Genomic DNA, 14,074 nt, shown 5'->3' on the forward strand with positions numbered 1-14,074 from the left:
AGGTAGCAGGAGGGGAAGAGTGAAGCACGGGAAATCAGAGGGGTAGACGAACCATGAGAGACAGTGAACTCTGAAAAACAAACTGAGGGTTCTGGGCGGGAGGGGGGGTGGGAGGATGGGTTGGCCTGGTGGTGGGTATCGAGGAGGGCACGTTCTGCCTGGAGCACTGGGTGGTATGCACAAACAATGAATCATGGAACACTGCATCTAAAACTAATGATGTAATGTATGGGGATTAACATAAGAATAAAAAAAAAAAAGAAAAGAAATACCACAAGGAACAGGGAAGGAGATGGTAACAAAACCTTCCAGCACCTGGAAGTGTCCTCAGGTGACATGGCATGCCCCTCATTTAAAGCATTTCTCTGGCTCTTCCAGAGAAGCATGGGTGTAGGAGGTCAGAAGTCAGTCACCGTCAGCAAACCTCATCCCAGCGCCAACCACGTGCTCCATGAGCTCTGTGTGATCACTGCCCTCTGCAAGTTTTCCATCACGTTCCCTTAACGCCTTTCTTCCCAAGCCGACTGGCATCTTAGCTCCATTATGTGCTGGCTTTGAGGAGAAGACCATAGAAACAAACAAAACTCTCCTTAATTTTTAATGAAACAGGTGAAGCTGGCTGTGTGTCAGTCATTTTTCTTTCAACATAAGCTCTCTGTCTCCAAGATGGCAGATGAGCCCATGTATGTCCTCACATACCGTCCTGGGAATGGTGTGACTTGTGGGTGGACAGGAAAGTAAGTGACAGAACAGTACTTCAGGGAGTTAACTATAGAAGTACTTCACAAACATTGACAGCACAAGAAAGAATACTGGTTTTGATGAGGCCCGAAAATATGTTGCTGACGGTAAAATGATTATTGGTCCTACGCAGAGGTCTAGCTGATCTATTGAGAAAATGGCAGGACCCTTTTCAGCTAAAGCAATAGACAACTCCACAATCAACCTGTGTCTCTGGGTTTCCTTCCAATAAGCCTTATTGCTGGGGCCTGAGTCTTAGTCTGTGTTGTGACCGTGGTTGGAGGCCAAATGCGTAACTAGCCAGGAGTCCCTAACAAAGATTGGTTTCATAAGTGTCAGAAAGCCGCAAATCTAATACTTGGTGTGTTGATACCAAAGGCTGATGTTCTCAGGGGAACCTCTGTCTTAGCTCAGAACATCAGTTTGGTGGCCCTCCGAGTAGAATGTGGACTGTGTGTAGTGGTGGTCAGTAGAACACTGGATTTTGAGTGTGTGAATTAAAGCAATATCATAATATCGTGGGTATCAGTGAACACCAAGAATAGGATTTCACCAAATCCTTTTTTTATGTTGTCCATTTACCACTGAGTATCATTGCTACCCTAATACTAATGATAATGATGAAAATAATAGTAATAATAATAATAACAGAGTAAAAATCTGACAGCCAAGAACACACAACATGAGTGCTTACAATATGCACAAATTCAGGGCTGATTCTATATGCCGTAGATTGCAATTAGCAATTCACTGAGCTAGAGATATCTTTTATTATTTCCTTTAGATTTCTTTTTTTTTTTTAAAGATTTTATTTATTTATTTATTTGAGAGAGCAAGAATGAGAGAGAGAGAGCACATGAGAGGGGGAAGGTCAGAGGGAGAAGCAGACTCCCTGCTGAGCAGGGAGCCTGACGTGGGACTCGATCCTGGGACTCCAGGATCATGACCTGAGCTGAAGGCAGTCGCTTAACCAACTGAGCCACCCAGGCACCCTATTTCCTTTAGATTTCTAAAAGAAGTGCCTTCTGTTATACATATATAAGATACATATAATGGTGTAGAGTACCTGGTACCTCAACACATTAATTAAAACACTAGAGTGTTTTATAAAATCACGAGCCACACCAATAAAATGGAAAACAGTAATCATGAAAAAAATCTGCCTTGGGTCTTAGGCTGTGTCTTAGAGTTTAATGCAGGCAGCAGTAAAATCTCTCACATTTTGTTGGTAATTATTTTTCTTTTGTTATCAATATTGAGAATATTGGGATTGAGCACATATTAAGATTGATTTGCCTACGACGTGCAAGTGAATTTTCTAGATTATTATGTATTCCACTATCATAAAGACCATTTTAAAGAAGCATTAATTTCACATTCTACTACTTTATTAAGCCATAATAGTTTAAGATATGTCATATGTGAGGTTGCTTTTTGCAATCTCTGATGATTTCTTAAGAAAAGGAAGATTTAATTAAAATTAGCATGGTTGCTGTTAATTTAACAATCAGAAGTATTTAGATCAGTTAACCATCTTTTCTTCTTAAAAGATGAGGCCACTTGGGTGTTCAGTAGAGTAAGCCTGCCACCCTGCTGTGTCTCAGTGTATCGGGTTTGTATTACTCCCTGATATTTTGGAGGGGGCAGGAGAGACTAAAGAACTTTTGAAATATTAAAGTTTGTTTATGATTGTGTGCTCTGTGTCTATGTCATGTTCTCTACTTGAGCAAAGGAAAGAATGTTCTTGGGGAATAGAGATCCACCGTCCACCACCGAGGTTTTCTGTGGTTGCCAGGCTGGGTCTGAGCCTCACACCAGAAGCACAGAGGTTCTGAGGGAGACTCTGGCTCACCCTCGGGTCTTTGACTGTGATGCACTCAATGCATTGAGCTCTTCCTGGGGGCCTTGCCTTTAACCACACCCCCCAAGCCTCCACCTAATAGTCATTCTCCTTAAAACCTCCCCCACCCTGTCGCCAGCCCCAGGTGGAGTTTCTGGTTCCTTCCTCTGTGGCCTCACCACACCTACTGTTTGCCCGGCAGGAGCCGGACCTCAGAGGGCCTGTGGGCCATGGGAAGGAATGAACACTTTGTTTTTCCTGCAATGGAGCACAACGGCAGGGAGGGGTCCATGAAGGTCAAGAGCTGTTTTATATTCATAAAGGTCATTCTGGCTGTTGTGCAGTGAAAGATGAGAAGAAGCAGGGCTTCCCATTAGAAGGTGGAGGTTATGGTGGCTTGGACTGGACCTTTAGCCTGGAGGTGGCATGAGAGGTCACGTGGGGGGAATATTTTGGAGGACATCGATGCCTTAGGAATTCAAAGCCAGAAATCCCTGGAGCAGAGGTTGTGAGAGATATGACTTGATCCTGACATCAAAGAGAGGGTCTGTAGAGCAACCCTAGTAAGGGAGTGAAGGGACATGTAGGCATTTCTCCCGGATGCCCAATTCAAAGGTTGCTAGGTTCTAACTCTAACTTCAACCTGGATTGATTGATTTATTTCCCATTAGACATTTTCACAGAGCAATCCCCTTGAAGGAAAAAAAACAAAAAACAAAAAACAAACACCTGCATCAATCTCTCTAAGCAGACTTAGAAGAAATGCAGGGAGCTGGAAGGAAGCTGACGATTTTGTCTCTTATTCTTATCCTAAGCATGAAACTCTGCACTGAGAATCACATAAACAGAGCAAATATTTTAAGTGCCTGTCTGTTTTTTTCTCATCAGTACCTAAAATGACCAACCATGAGCAGTACCTTCTCGGCCACTTGCTCTGAATGAAATCCTTCTATACCCAAGAGCTGTTGTCACGTTTGGGATGACTGTTTTTTCACGGGCAACTGTTTTTTCTCTATAGGATACCCCAAACAGAGGACTGCAGTGCCCCGAAATGGGTTTTCCCCCAAGCCGGAGCTGCAGGGCCGCGAGGCCGAGCGGCAGCTGGTACAGCGGCTGAAGGAGAGGTGCCAGCAGCAGGCCAGGCAGCTGGGCCTCGTGCAGGGGGAGCTGCGGAGGGCCATGTGCGGCTTCCAGGCACTCGCCGTGTCCACTCAGTACTTCTCCAGAAAGGTGAGGCCATGTTTGGTGAATGTCGAGGGGCTTTTTGCTGGAAAAGAGGGTGGTGATGGTGATAGTTGTGTGTGTGTCGGGAGCGGGGGTCTTAGTTTGGGTTTAGAGTTAGAGACTGATTTGATTTTCAGAAGGTCATACAAATCTCCAGCAGCAACATCTAACATCTAAGTTTATACGTTATGTGTGAGAGAAATTAGTCTGGGAAGAATGATTTAGTAACCTTGATTTCAAAAGGGAGCATTATGTAAAAAATGAAAGAAGATATAAATGAACGTTTTGAAGGTGAGATCTTTGAAGAGAATAGAACATGAGATTGTTTGCATTTTAGGGATGAAATGGCCAAATTCTAAAATTTCTGCACGTTTCAGATAAAAGGGAGGCAGGGCCACAGTGCTGTTCCACTTTGGCTGTTGATGGGAAATGGAACGTGCCAGGTCTGGGGGCAATATGGCCGAGGAGTCGAGGTCACACTCACAGTGTTCACAGAGCAGTATGGGGTGGACGACATCCTCTCTGCTCCTTTGGTTTCTCTGAAAATGCAGAAAGTTGGTTTCTTCTCAGCAAATTAGTTATCCAGAGGCCTCTGGAGCCATCCACACACTGAGTCTGTTATTAGCCATGATGAAGCTAAGCTTTCCCACCTCTCGACAGTGGAGAAGGGGTTAATGGGAGCCTGGTGTCTGATGGAATGCATTTATGTTCCAGCAAGAAATAGCCAAGGCATGTTTGGGGGAGAAGATGAACATTTACCTTCGAGGTTTAAACATTATGAATCAGCATGTTAAAAACCCATAAGGCATTTTGAGTTTCATATATGGACCTTCTGGTAACTATAAATGGGAGGAAATAAAAATACTTTGTAAATGCTCTCCAAATAAGAAAATGAACCAGCTAAGTGTCTGGCTACTTTAAAGAAGAAAAGCAGAAGAATGTTAAGTAGCACCACGTCCCTGGTTTTGTTTATCACCTGAACATTAAAGCATGGAGGACTCTGGCTTTTTATGACATCCTACAGCAACCCCCCCCCCCCACCGCCCCCAGTACAGAAGTCTGAGCTGCCTTTCTTTGTTGTTGTTTTCTGTTTCGCTTAAAGCTTTCAGCAGAAAGACCCAGTTACCAGTTTGTTGGTGTAGTGAAAGACAAGAACGGACTTCAGTTTTATCCATAGTTTCAGCCTCTTTCCCAACCACAGTGTTCCCAATGAATGACCACTTTGAATTGTATACCTTCCTTTCTGGTCTAGTACCATGGGTATCGACCTTGGACAGCTCAAGTCACTCTACACCCACCCCTGTAAGAAGTAAAATTACAAACACATTTTTGAGGGGTCAACAAGGCCTGAGTTGCTGTGGTATGTGTTGAGCAGTTTTCTTATTAGAGAGAGGCATGATTTTTTATTCTTTAGCTTGATGTGTATTTTCTACTGACTGTCAAGTCTTTAATAAAGAGAGGAGAACAGGGTTGTACATTGAAGTTCAATGATAACATTGATGTTGTTACTCTGCCCTTCTGGGATTACTCTTCCCATGCGTCATCCAGTGTCTTAACAAATCCTTTGTTTAAATTTTAATGCCACTATAGTTAACACAGAGTGTTACATTCGTTTCGGCTGTACACTGTAGGGATTCAGCTATTCCATACATCACCCGGTGCTCATCATGTAACCAATCCTTGATAAAAGTTTCTATGGCTAGGCATATCAACAGACATTGATATAACATATTGGTAATATGTGCTGTGTTCCCAAGTGGGAACTTTTGGACCCCATTTATGGCATTATGGCAGAGAAGGGAGTTCCTGGGCAAAAATTAAGGGTTGGTTCCCCATAGTTATGTGGTTCTGTGCCCCCGGAATATTTCTTGTTGGCCCACAGACCAAGAGTTTTATTTCTCTGCTGTATACACATGGCTCTTAAATCAGAGACCAAAAAGGTCTAGCAGGTGATTTGTAGGCATCACCTTCAGACCTCCCTACTCCTCAAGTTGCACTCGGCATGACATTCAGCAAGACGAATGGCAGACATGAATTTCATGTTCTTTTCAGTAAATCACAACCAGCAGCTCCAGACAGGCCTCCCAAACGACCATGGCATTTCACCTCCCACACAGTGTGTGCTTTTCTGTCTCTCTGATCTCAACTCTCTCTCCAGATAAACCCCAGAACTAAAAATGGGCATGTTAAAAAAGAAAAAAAGTCTGTAGTTGAACATAAGTGGCTTACACAGAGGCTGCCATGTGTCCCACGTGGTTAAGATGGTTGATTTGAGAGTTTGCCCAGTCACACCAGATTAGACCAGGAGGTGGGAGGCGGGGCGGGAGCACCTAGAAAAATAGAGGCACAGAGACCAGGAAACCTCCGATGGGGAAGCCCTCTATTCCAAGGTCTCGTGATCCTGAGATGCTCAGTGTCACTCTCATGGGAAGCCAGTGCGTTATTATTCCGTGTAGGAGTATCCAGAGCAGATCATTCCAGCTCTGAAGAGCGTGATCCCCCTAGCCATCATGAAAAGGCAGTATCTCTTTTCTTTTCTGGTTAGGAGACTCAACCATGTGCCTTGGAAGTCTACTCCTGTATTGTTTCTATACTATAGCAGATCTGTCTGCAAAGCATGGCACGGGACCAGCAAGGAGTGAGCCCCGTTTTTGCCTCCATCTCCGTATGAGACCTTGAGCAAGCTACTGCCCCTCTCTGAGCCTCATCACATCACCGAAAGGATATCCTTGCCCTTGCTCTGGCTCCGCTAGCCGAGTCCCCTCTGACCAGTCATCCTTGAGTCTCTGTTTCCTTAATTTCAAATAGGGTTAATAATGCTTTACAACGTTATTGTGAACGTTGAATGTCGTAAATTAATGAGTGAAGTTACTTCAAACAATTATTGAGTAAAACCTTCTTTTTGAGTACGAGGAAATCTGACAAAGCCCTGCCCTCAAATATTTTACTCTCAAATGAGATGAATAAGACACAGACGAGACATACAATGCTAAAACATAGTACAGACCACTCTTATTTCGCTATAAATGTACATAAAGAGTTTGGCCTGGGATGTACTTTAGGATAGAAATAATTTTCTAGTCTAGCTATTCAGCTGCTGCTATGTATTTTTTTTCCAGAATGTGCTGATACCATTAAGGATGTATTGGAAGTAAGTCTCAGTGTATGGGAAGTCAGTAGAAAAAAGGAATTAGAAGCCTAGATAAGAATCTTCCATTCCGGCCCCATGCTTTATGGCTCCTCGCAGAGCAGCTGTGAAGATTGTCAGCTGTGACAGCCTGAGCCCAGTGTCCAGGGACTCCAAGATGCCACATTGAGGTGCTAACATCAGCCTCACGCTTGCGTTGGTTCCAGGCTGCTCCGCCCCTGCAGCAAGGCTGGTCCTCACCACAAGCCAAACAGATAGGCTGAAATCTGTGGTGCAAGACCTCTGGGTGGTGTAGTAAGGAGCCTGACTCTCGGACTCTGCACTTCTTAGGGTCAAGTTGAATGATTGTTCTCTTTTTCTTGCTGCCTGGTTCCTGGCAATGCTACTCTTTAGCAGCCCCTGGTGGCCAACCCAGCAAACAATCCAGACGATGGTCCTGTATTAGGTGGTGTGCCTTGCTGTGTACCATCACGTTTTATACAAGTTACATCTGAGGCTGTATTTATTTTCATCTTATTTTTAGTAAGAATTATTATATTTATTCAATATTTTTATATGGATTTGCATCATTTTTATCTTTGGCTTTATAAATGTGATAGTAGATGATGGGTTTTAATTGGTTTTTTTATTTATTATTAAATAGTTTAGGCATAAAAGACTTGAAGACTAATGTCAAACGTGTATACTATATAAGCTTAATAAAAACTAATAATGCATCAGCCTTTCTCCCCTGTATATATGCATATTGCTTTTACTATTTGACCTTATGTCACACAATAATTTTAAATAAAGAAGGTAGAAAGCACAATATCCAAACACCAATCATCTATATTTAATACTTACTAACATTTTGCTATATTCACTTCATCTGTGTTTCTGTTGTCAGTTAAGGGTTTATATTTTTAAATATAGTTTATATATTTCAACTTCAACTTTTCAACTCACTTTCGTTAGCAGATTTTTATCAATGCTGCCTCTACCCTATGAAAGTTTCTATGGAGGATTCAAAAAAGTAAAAGGCAGAACTCCTTAAAAACAGTGTCACTCCTGCTTATTGACCATCTCCAGTGTCCTATACACTTTAGATATATTTTATATGTATATATATGTATATATAATATAATAATATATATTGTATATATAATAATATATAATATGGTATACATAAGATACATAGGATATAGGGGCATCTGGGTGGCTCAGTCGTTAAGTGTCTGCCTTCGGCTCAGGTCATGATCCCAGGGTCCTGGGATCGAGTCCCGCATCGGGCTCCCTGCTTGGTGAGGCTGCTTCTCCCTCTCCCTCTGCCTGCTGCTCCCCGTGCTTGTGCTCTGTGTGTCAAATAAATAAATAAAATCTTTTAAAAAAAATACAGACCATAATATATAATTATATATATAATATATATTTATTTATAATATTTATATTATTGTAACCCTCACAACAACCCTACCTGGCCTAGATATCATTCTCATATGACAGGTGAGGAAACTGAGCCTAGGGAGATTATGTACCCCTTCTAAAGACCGCATAATTAGAAAGGGATGGGAGCCATGATACAAAAACAGGTTGTTCCATATTCAACACCCATGTTTTTCCACAAGCTTATGTGCTATCTCTTCCTCTGCCTCTCTAATCATCAAGGTGCTTTTAATGTAATTAAGGAGAAAAAAACATAATTGGAAAAAGCAGAAAGTGAAACAGTTATCAAAAAGTCAACACCTGCACAGGATACCAGAAAACTGTCTAAGGCAATATTTAACCTGTTGCCATAAAAAAGGTTATGTGTGCAGGTGCAAGCCCAGTTATTGTGAATGGGAAGACCACTGTGGATGGTCTAAGAAGGGGACCTGGAAGAGCCACAATGGACACGGGTGGGATTCTAGATGAGTGAAGATGAAGGAAGAGCATATGCATGTGTGGGAAGGGGACACTCAAAGTCTATTGTCTGCCAAGTGGTGTCCTCCTGCCTGTCTTTAAGCTCTCGGTATGGTAATGATTTATGAATAGAGACCTAGGCACTCAGGAATCATTTCTAAAATGCAATGATTGCTCTGTAACAGATCGAAAACTCCTCATAGTCAAGACCACCCAGATTCACCTTCATGCTCCAGAGCACTTAGCATTGTTGTTTGGTCAGAGTAGGGTGTGTGCTAAAGGGGAGGAGAGAAAAGACAGGTGTAGAATCCCTTTGTAAAATAAATGCTTGCTGGCTTTAGCCATTTGTTACATTCAGATTTTAAAACCCAGGGATTTATCAGGATAAATGTCTGCCCTAGAGCTCCAAAAGCATTTGAGATGCCATTATACCTCCAACCAAAGGATTTTGTATTGCAGAGACTTTTCCATTGAGTGGAGCTCTCAGAGCTGAATCAAAATTGAAAACAGTAAGCTCTTTGTTGCTCCCTAAATCCTAAAAAATGACCGTTTAAATACAGTGTTTTGTGTCCCTCTCCTTACAGACAATGCCCTATGATTATCTTCTCTTCCCTTAATTTTACCTTGAATAACTTAAGGCTTAGAGAGAAGGCAAGCACTTCTGATGATTCATCAGCATATAACTTAGTGGGAAATGTTAGTGAAGTAGTCAATGGACCGTTCAGTGATTGCTGTTCTGGAAGAATGCTATATGTCACAAAAGTAAATGTGGCCACAGTACTTTGCTAGGACAACAGTGAGTGTTTGCTTTTACTTTTACAACTCTAGCTTAAGGAAATTCTTAGCATAACCCCCAAAATATCAAAATATTCCTAATATCAAAGGGCAGAAATCCCCCCAACTATACTAAGCAGCTCTTTGAAGTAATAAGAACCCCTGGCGTAGGGTGTCGATAATGGAAAGCATCATGGTGGGTAGGAAATAAAACTTAAAATTGCAGAGTCTTCTCAGCTTGTATGGAAGATCCCCAGTACTGGTCACTGATGAGAGCTAACTTCACTGATAATGATATAACTTTCATAATAAGAAAATAATAGATATTTGACTAAGGTAGAAATTGCCCCCATTCAGTTCATCTCTCTTACACTTTGTCATAAATAGTTTCCTTTTGTAAATTAAATGATACCTCTTTTGAATACAGATGGATGCCGAGGGAGAAGAAAGATGAGTTTCATTTGCTGCTTTTGAAAGGAAGCCTTCAGGCTTTCCCCAGTCCCTGGTTGGCAGTTGGTTAAAAGTGTTCTATAGAAATGCATGCCTTTAAAATATGCTGAGCTGTAGAATTTAGTGTCGTTTTCCTACAGGCCAGGGAGGCAGCCAAGCAGAGTGGAAATGGCACGTCACAAGGCCATGCCACTCAGCCTATCTAGACCCACGCCCTCTGACAAATACCACAGTCTCTGCTTCAGTGTCACTGGAAATTTACTTTAAAAGAAGTGAATTGCTGTAAACTCCCCTCCAAGTAAAAACAAGTCTAATGAATGATAACTCTAAAGAAGAAATGCTGGGGAGATGGGAGATATAGTTGCCTCAGCTCCAAAACCTCTTTCCTGTGAGAGAGGAGTCTGTTAACTTTTCTAAACTTCAGTTATTTTTTTTTTAAGATTTATTTATTTATTTATTTGAGAGACAGAGAGCAAGAGAAAGAGAGTGTGAGCAGGGGGAGGGACAGAGGGAGGGAGAGAATCTCAAGCAGACTCCCCGCTGAGCATGGAGCCCGATGTGGGGCTTGACCTCAGGACCCTGAGATCATGACCTGAGCCAAAATCAAGAGTCAGACACTTAACGGACTGAGCCACCCAGGTACTCTACCTAGACCTCAATTTTTCAACAAAATGGAGTAACTGAAGGTCCAACTTTGGGGACAAGATTCCAGTGAAGTGGCTTTCATGCTCTGGAGTCTGATTTCCTTTAGCTCCTCTAACTCTGTGAGGCAAAGCCGTAGTTTAAATACCAGAACACGTTCAGCCCTTCCTGGGGTGATAGAGTACGCTTAGGCATTGGGGTGCCCCACTTAAAGTGTACCTGCTGGGTGACGATCACAGTCTAGAAAATATGTTAAATCATTTTTAATAAGAAGCTTCTGTGGAACATTTAAAGCATGAGTGAATGACTAAGGATATCACTGTCTTCTGCAGTGTCTTGGGGACAGTGCCAGCCAGCACAGAGAGATGGCAAGAGAAAGCTGCCTAATGAGGCTGAGCCCTCTCCTTGCCTCCTTTTGGCATCTGCTTCCTGAAAGGGGCAGGTGCCATGGTGGATTGTTCTGTCCCTTTCCCTCTGGGGCAAGAGTGGGGAGCATGGACTTGTGTGAGGCACCTGTTGCCTGGAGAGAGTGAATGCTGAGAGCCTCCCTCCATGGCTCCCACCCCGCCTCCTCCTCAACACATGTGCAGTCTGAATTATGCCTGATTCCAAGGACACTTCACTGTCCACCCTGGCTGTTCTGTTTAATGCAACACCTATTTGTTAAACAGAACATTTAAAAACTACGTTTCAGACCCTGACTTCTAATTCCTGAGGAGATACACTTGCTCAAATCATGATGTGAGGGATGTCTTACTGTGAAGGGAGCTGCAGGAGGGAGCTATTCCTCCAGCCAGGGTCACGGCGGTCCCTCAGAGAGGACAGATGCTTGTGAAGTGGCCTCCAACAGCAATAATATTTCAGCAGGCAGAGCTGGAGGGATCCCATGCTGCAGGTGGTATAGCCCTGGGACAGAACAGTTCTGTGGAGCGGGGAGAGTCTTTTGCCTAAAGTTTGGAGTGTGGGACTGATGACAGCCAGGAATGAGGCAGAATGGTTTGGGGACTTGAATAACAAAGTGAAGAGAAGGGACTCTCTTTGGGGCACTGAGAGTTTTGGGCAGAGTACTAAAGTGTTTGAAGCTGAATTTTAGGAAGATCATTATGGTAGCAGCATATGGGATGGATGGCAGAAAGAAAATTCCAAGCAGAGGAAAAAATTAGGAGGCTCTGCTAATATTACTAATAATCCAGGCAAGAGGTGAGAAATAACAGGAGGAAGATCAGGGATCTTGGTGGGAAGAAGAGGGTAGATAGAGGACCGAGGACCAAGGTGATGAGCCAACTGGGGAGCTCGTTGAGGCTCTAACTAGGACAAGACTCTCTAGAGGATGAGTGATACACCCTCCCCACCCCAGCCCCAACAATACGCAAGCAAAAATCACAACACTGTGAAATGTGAAGTGTTAAGAATTTAAGAGGTATGTGTGTTTATAGCCCAGAAATGTTTAAAGGGGTCATGGGTTCTCTTTTAAGTATCTTTGGAACTGCATACTCTGTGTATCAGGGAACTCTTAAGACCCAGCTCCAGTGGACCTATAGGGATGGGCATTTTTTCCCCAAAATATACTTTTAACTCAAATACCACATGTCCCTTTGAGATGCAGAAGAACTTGTCTAGAATCCCACTCCTCATTTCAGGAGCATCCTAGGTCTCTCTCACTCTCTCAGGAATTTCAGGTGGGAGGAGCTTCTGTTTTTATTTATATAATTACCTGTGGCTTGGAATTTCTGCTTCTCCTGAATTAACTCAATTTGTGGATTACTGCCATTCTGCCCATGCTGATTATGTTGCCTGCAGCATCCCTCCATGCCTGGTACACCCTCCCCCACCCCCCGCTTGGTTGATTTTCAAGATGCTTTCTGCTTTCTGATGCTGGGGTCTTCTTAGGGAGGTAAACATGTGTTTAGATATCAAGAGATGAAAAGGAAGCTCTAGAAAACTTGGGAGCCATTTATATAGAAGTGACATAGAAAGGGATGAGAGTGACAAGAGAGTGTATACAGAGGGACAAAGAAGACAGTGCTCCTGTGGGGGCCAGAGGAAAAGAAAGAAAAGAGGTGGTGAAAACAGGAGAACCCCCACCTCACAGAGGGAGGAATTTCTGCAACGGGGAGTGATTTATAATACCAGGTACCAGACAGTGGATGAAAGTGATACAGAAGGAGTTTGGAAGTTTCAGAGGAGTATCTGTAAACAGGTAAGGACAACCAGATTGTCCTGGTTTCTCGACACTCAGATGGTTTAGCCATTTGGGCTTTCTTCCTTCTACCTTGAAGCCGGGCACTTCACCCTGTGAGAAGTGGCAATGGTGACATCTACAGGGCATTGTCTGGAAGTGAAAGTCAGTGCCTAAAGAGACGAGCACGTGCCAAACACCACCTTAAATTCCAGGGAATCTTACAAAGAGCAATTGCTGCCCTCCTCCCGCTCACTAACCTGCGAACTACAGACCTGCCTATTCCACAAACTTAATTGAAACTGGGTTTGAAATTAAAAACACACAACCACTTTTATTTTTCATTTTATTCCTGACAATCAAATTACTAAGACAGAGGAGAAAAAAAAAAGATTTATGTTATACACTGCAAGCAGTTTTCCTATGAGATAATTCATAAAAGCAATTACACATCACACAGACCCAAGAGTCAAACAGTCTGTATCTGTAATTCAGTCCCTGGAGAGAGGGAAAGCCCATCACTCTGCTCTACCAGGAACAGAAAGATAAACATTTAAAATTCAAAAGTATTGAGACTTTATTACATTACAGTGTTGTCTTGGAAACAAAGACTTATAAGCACCGTCAGTGCTAACACAACAGATAGGAATGATATAACTGCCCAAAGTATGTCCCTAATTTTTGTTTCAGTTGAAATTTATTGATTTTTTTTTTGAGGGAGGGAGAACAGAGGGAGAGGCAGAGGGAGAGAGAGAATCTCAAGCAGGCTCCATGCTGAGCACAGAGCCCAACGTAGGGCTCAATCTCAGGACCCTGAGATCATGACCTGAGCTGAAATCAAGAGTCAGATGCTTAACTGACTGAACCACCCAGCTGCTGCTTGTTTCAGTTTAAAAGAAACAGAGACAGAATGATATATTTATGTTATAAGCATAAAGGAGGCCAAAGAAAAGGGGGGGAAAGAAAGAACAAATGCAGTTAATAGAAAAGTTACTAGAAAAGTGAATAGAAAAGATGGTAGATGTTAATCCAAGTCCGTTAATAATCGCAGTAAATATGAGTGGTCTAAACATACCAATTAAAAGACAGAGAGAGTGGGGCACCTGGGTGGCTCAGTTGGTTAAGAGTCCAGCTCTTAACATAATAATAAAAAAAAAAATCCATGCCCCCCCCCCCCAAAAAGAGTCCAGCTCTTGAT

At 42.8% G+C, this 14,074-nt stretch overlaps 1 protein-coding gene across 2 annotated transcripts in view; it reads left to right on the forward strand.

The window, feature by feature from the left end:
• The window catches only part of MTUS2 (microtubule associated scaffold protein 2), a 505,832-nt gene that overhangs the window by 372,234 nt on the left and 119,524 nt on the right, over positions 1-14,074 (forward strand). For both annotated transcript variants that reach the window (XM_081814784.1, XM_081814785.1), the window contains exon 7: positions 3,600-3,811. In XM_081814784.1, the coding sequence (XP_081670910.1) occupies positions 3,600-3,811 (212 nt within the window). The remainder of the gene's footprint in view (positions 1-3,599; positions 3,812-14,074) is intronic.

Source organism: Leptonychotes weddellii, chromosome 3 (genome assembly GCF_054177405.1).
Source record: "Leptonychotes weddellii isolate Sample4059 chromosome 3, ASM5417740v2, whole genome shotgun sequence".
NCBI lineage: Eukaryota > Metazoa > Chordata > Mammalia > Carnivora > Phocidae > Leptonychotes > Leptonychotes weddellii.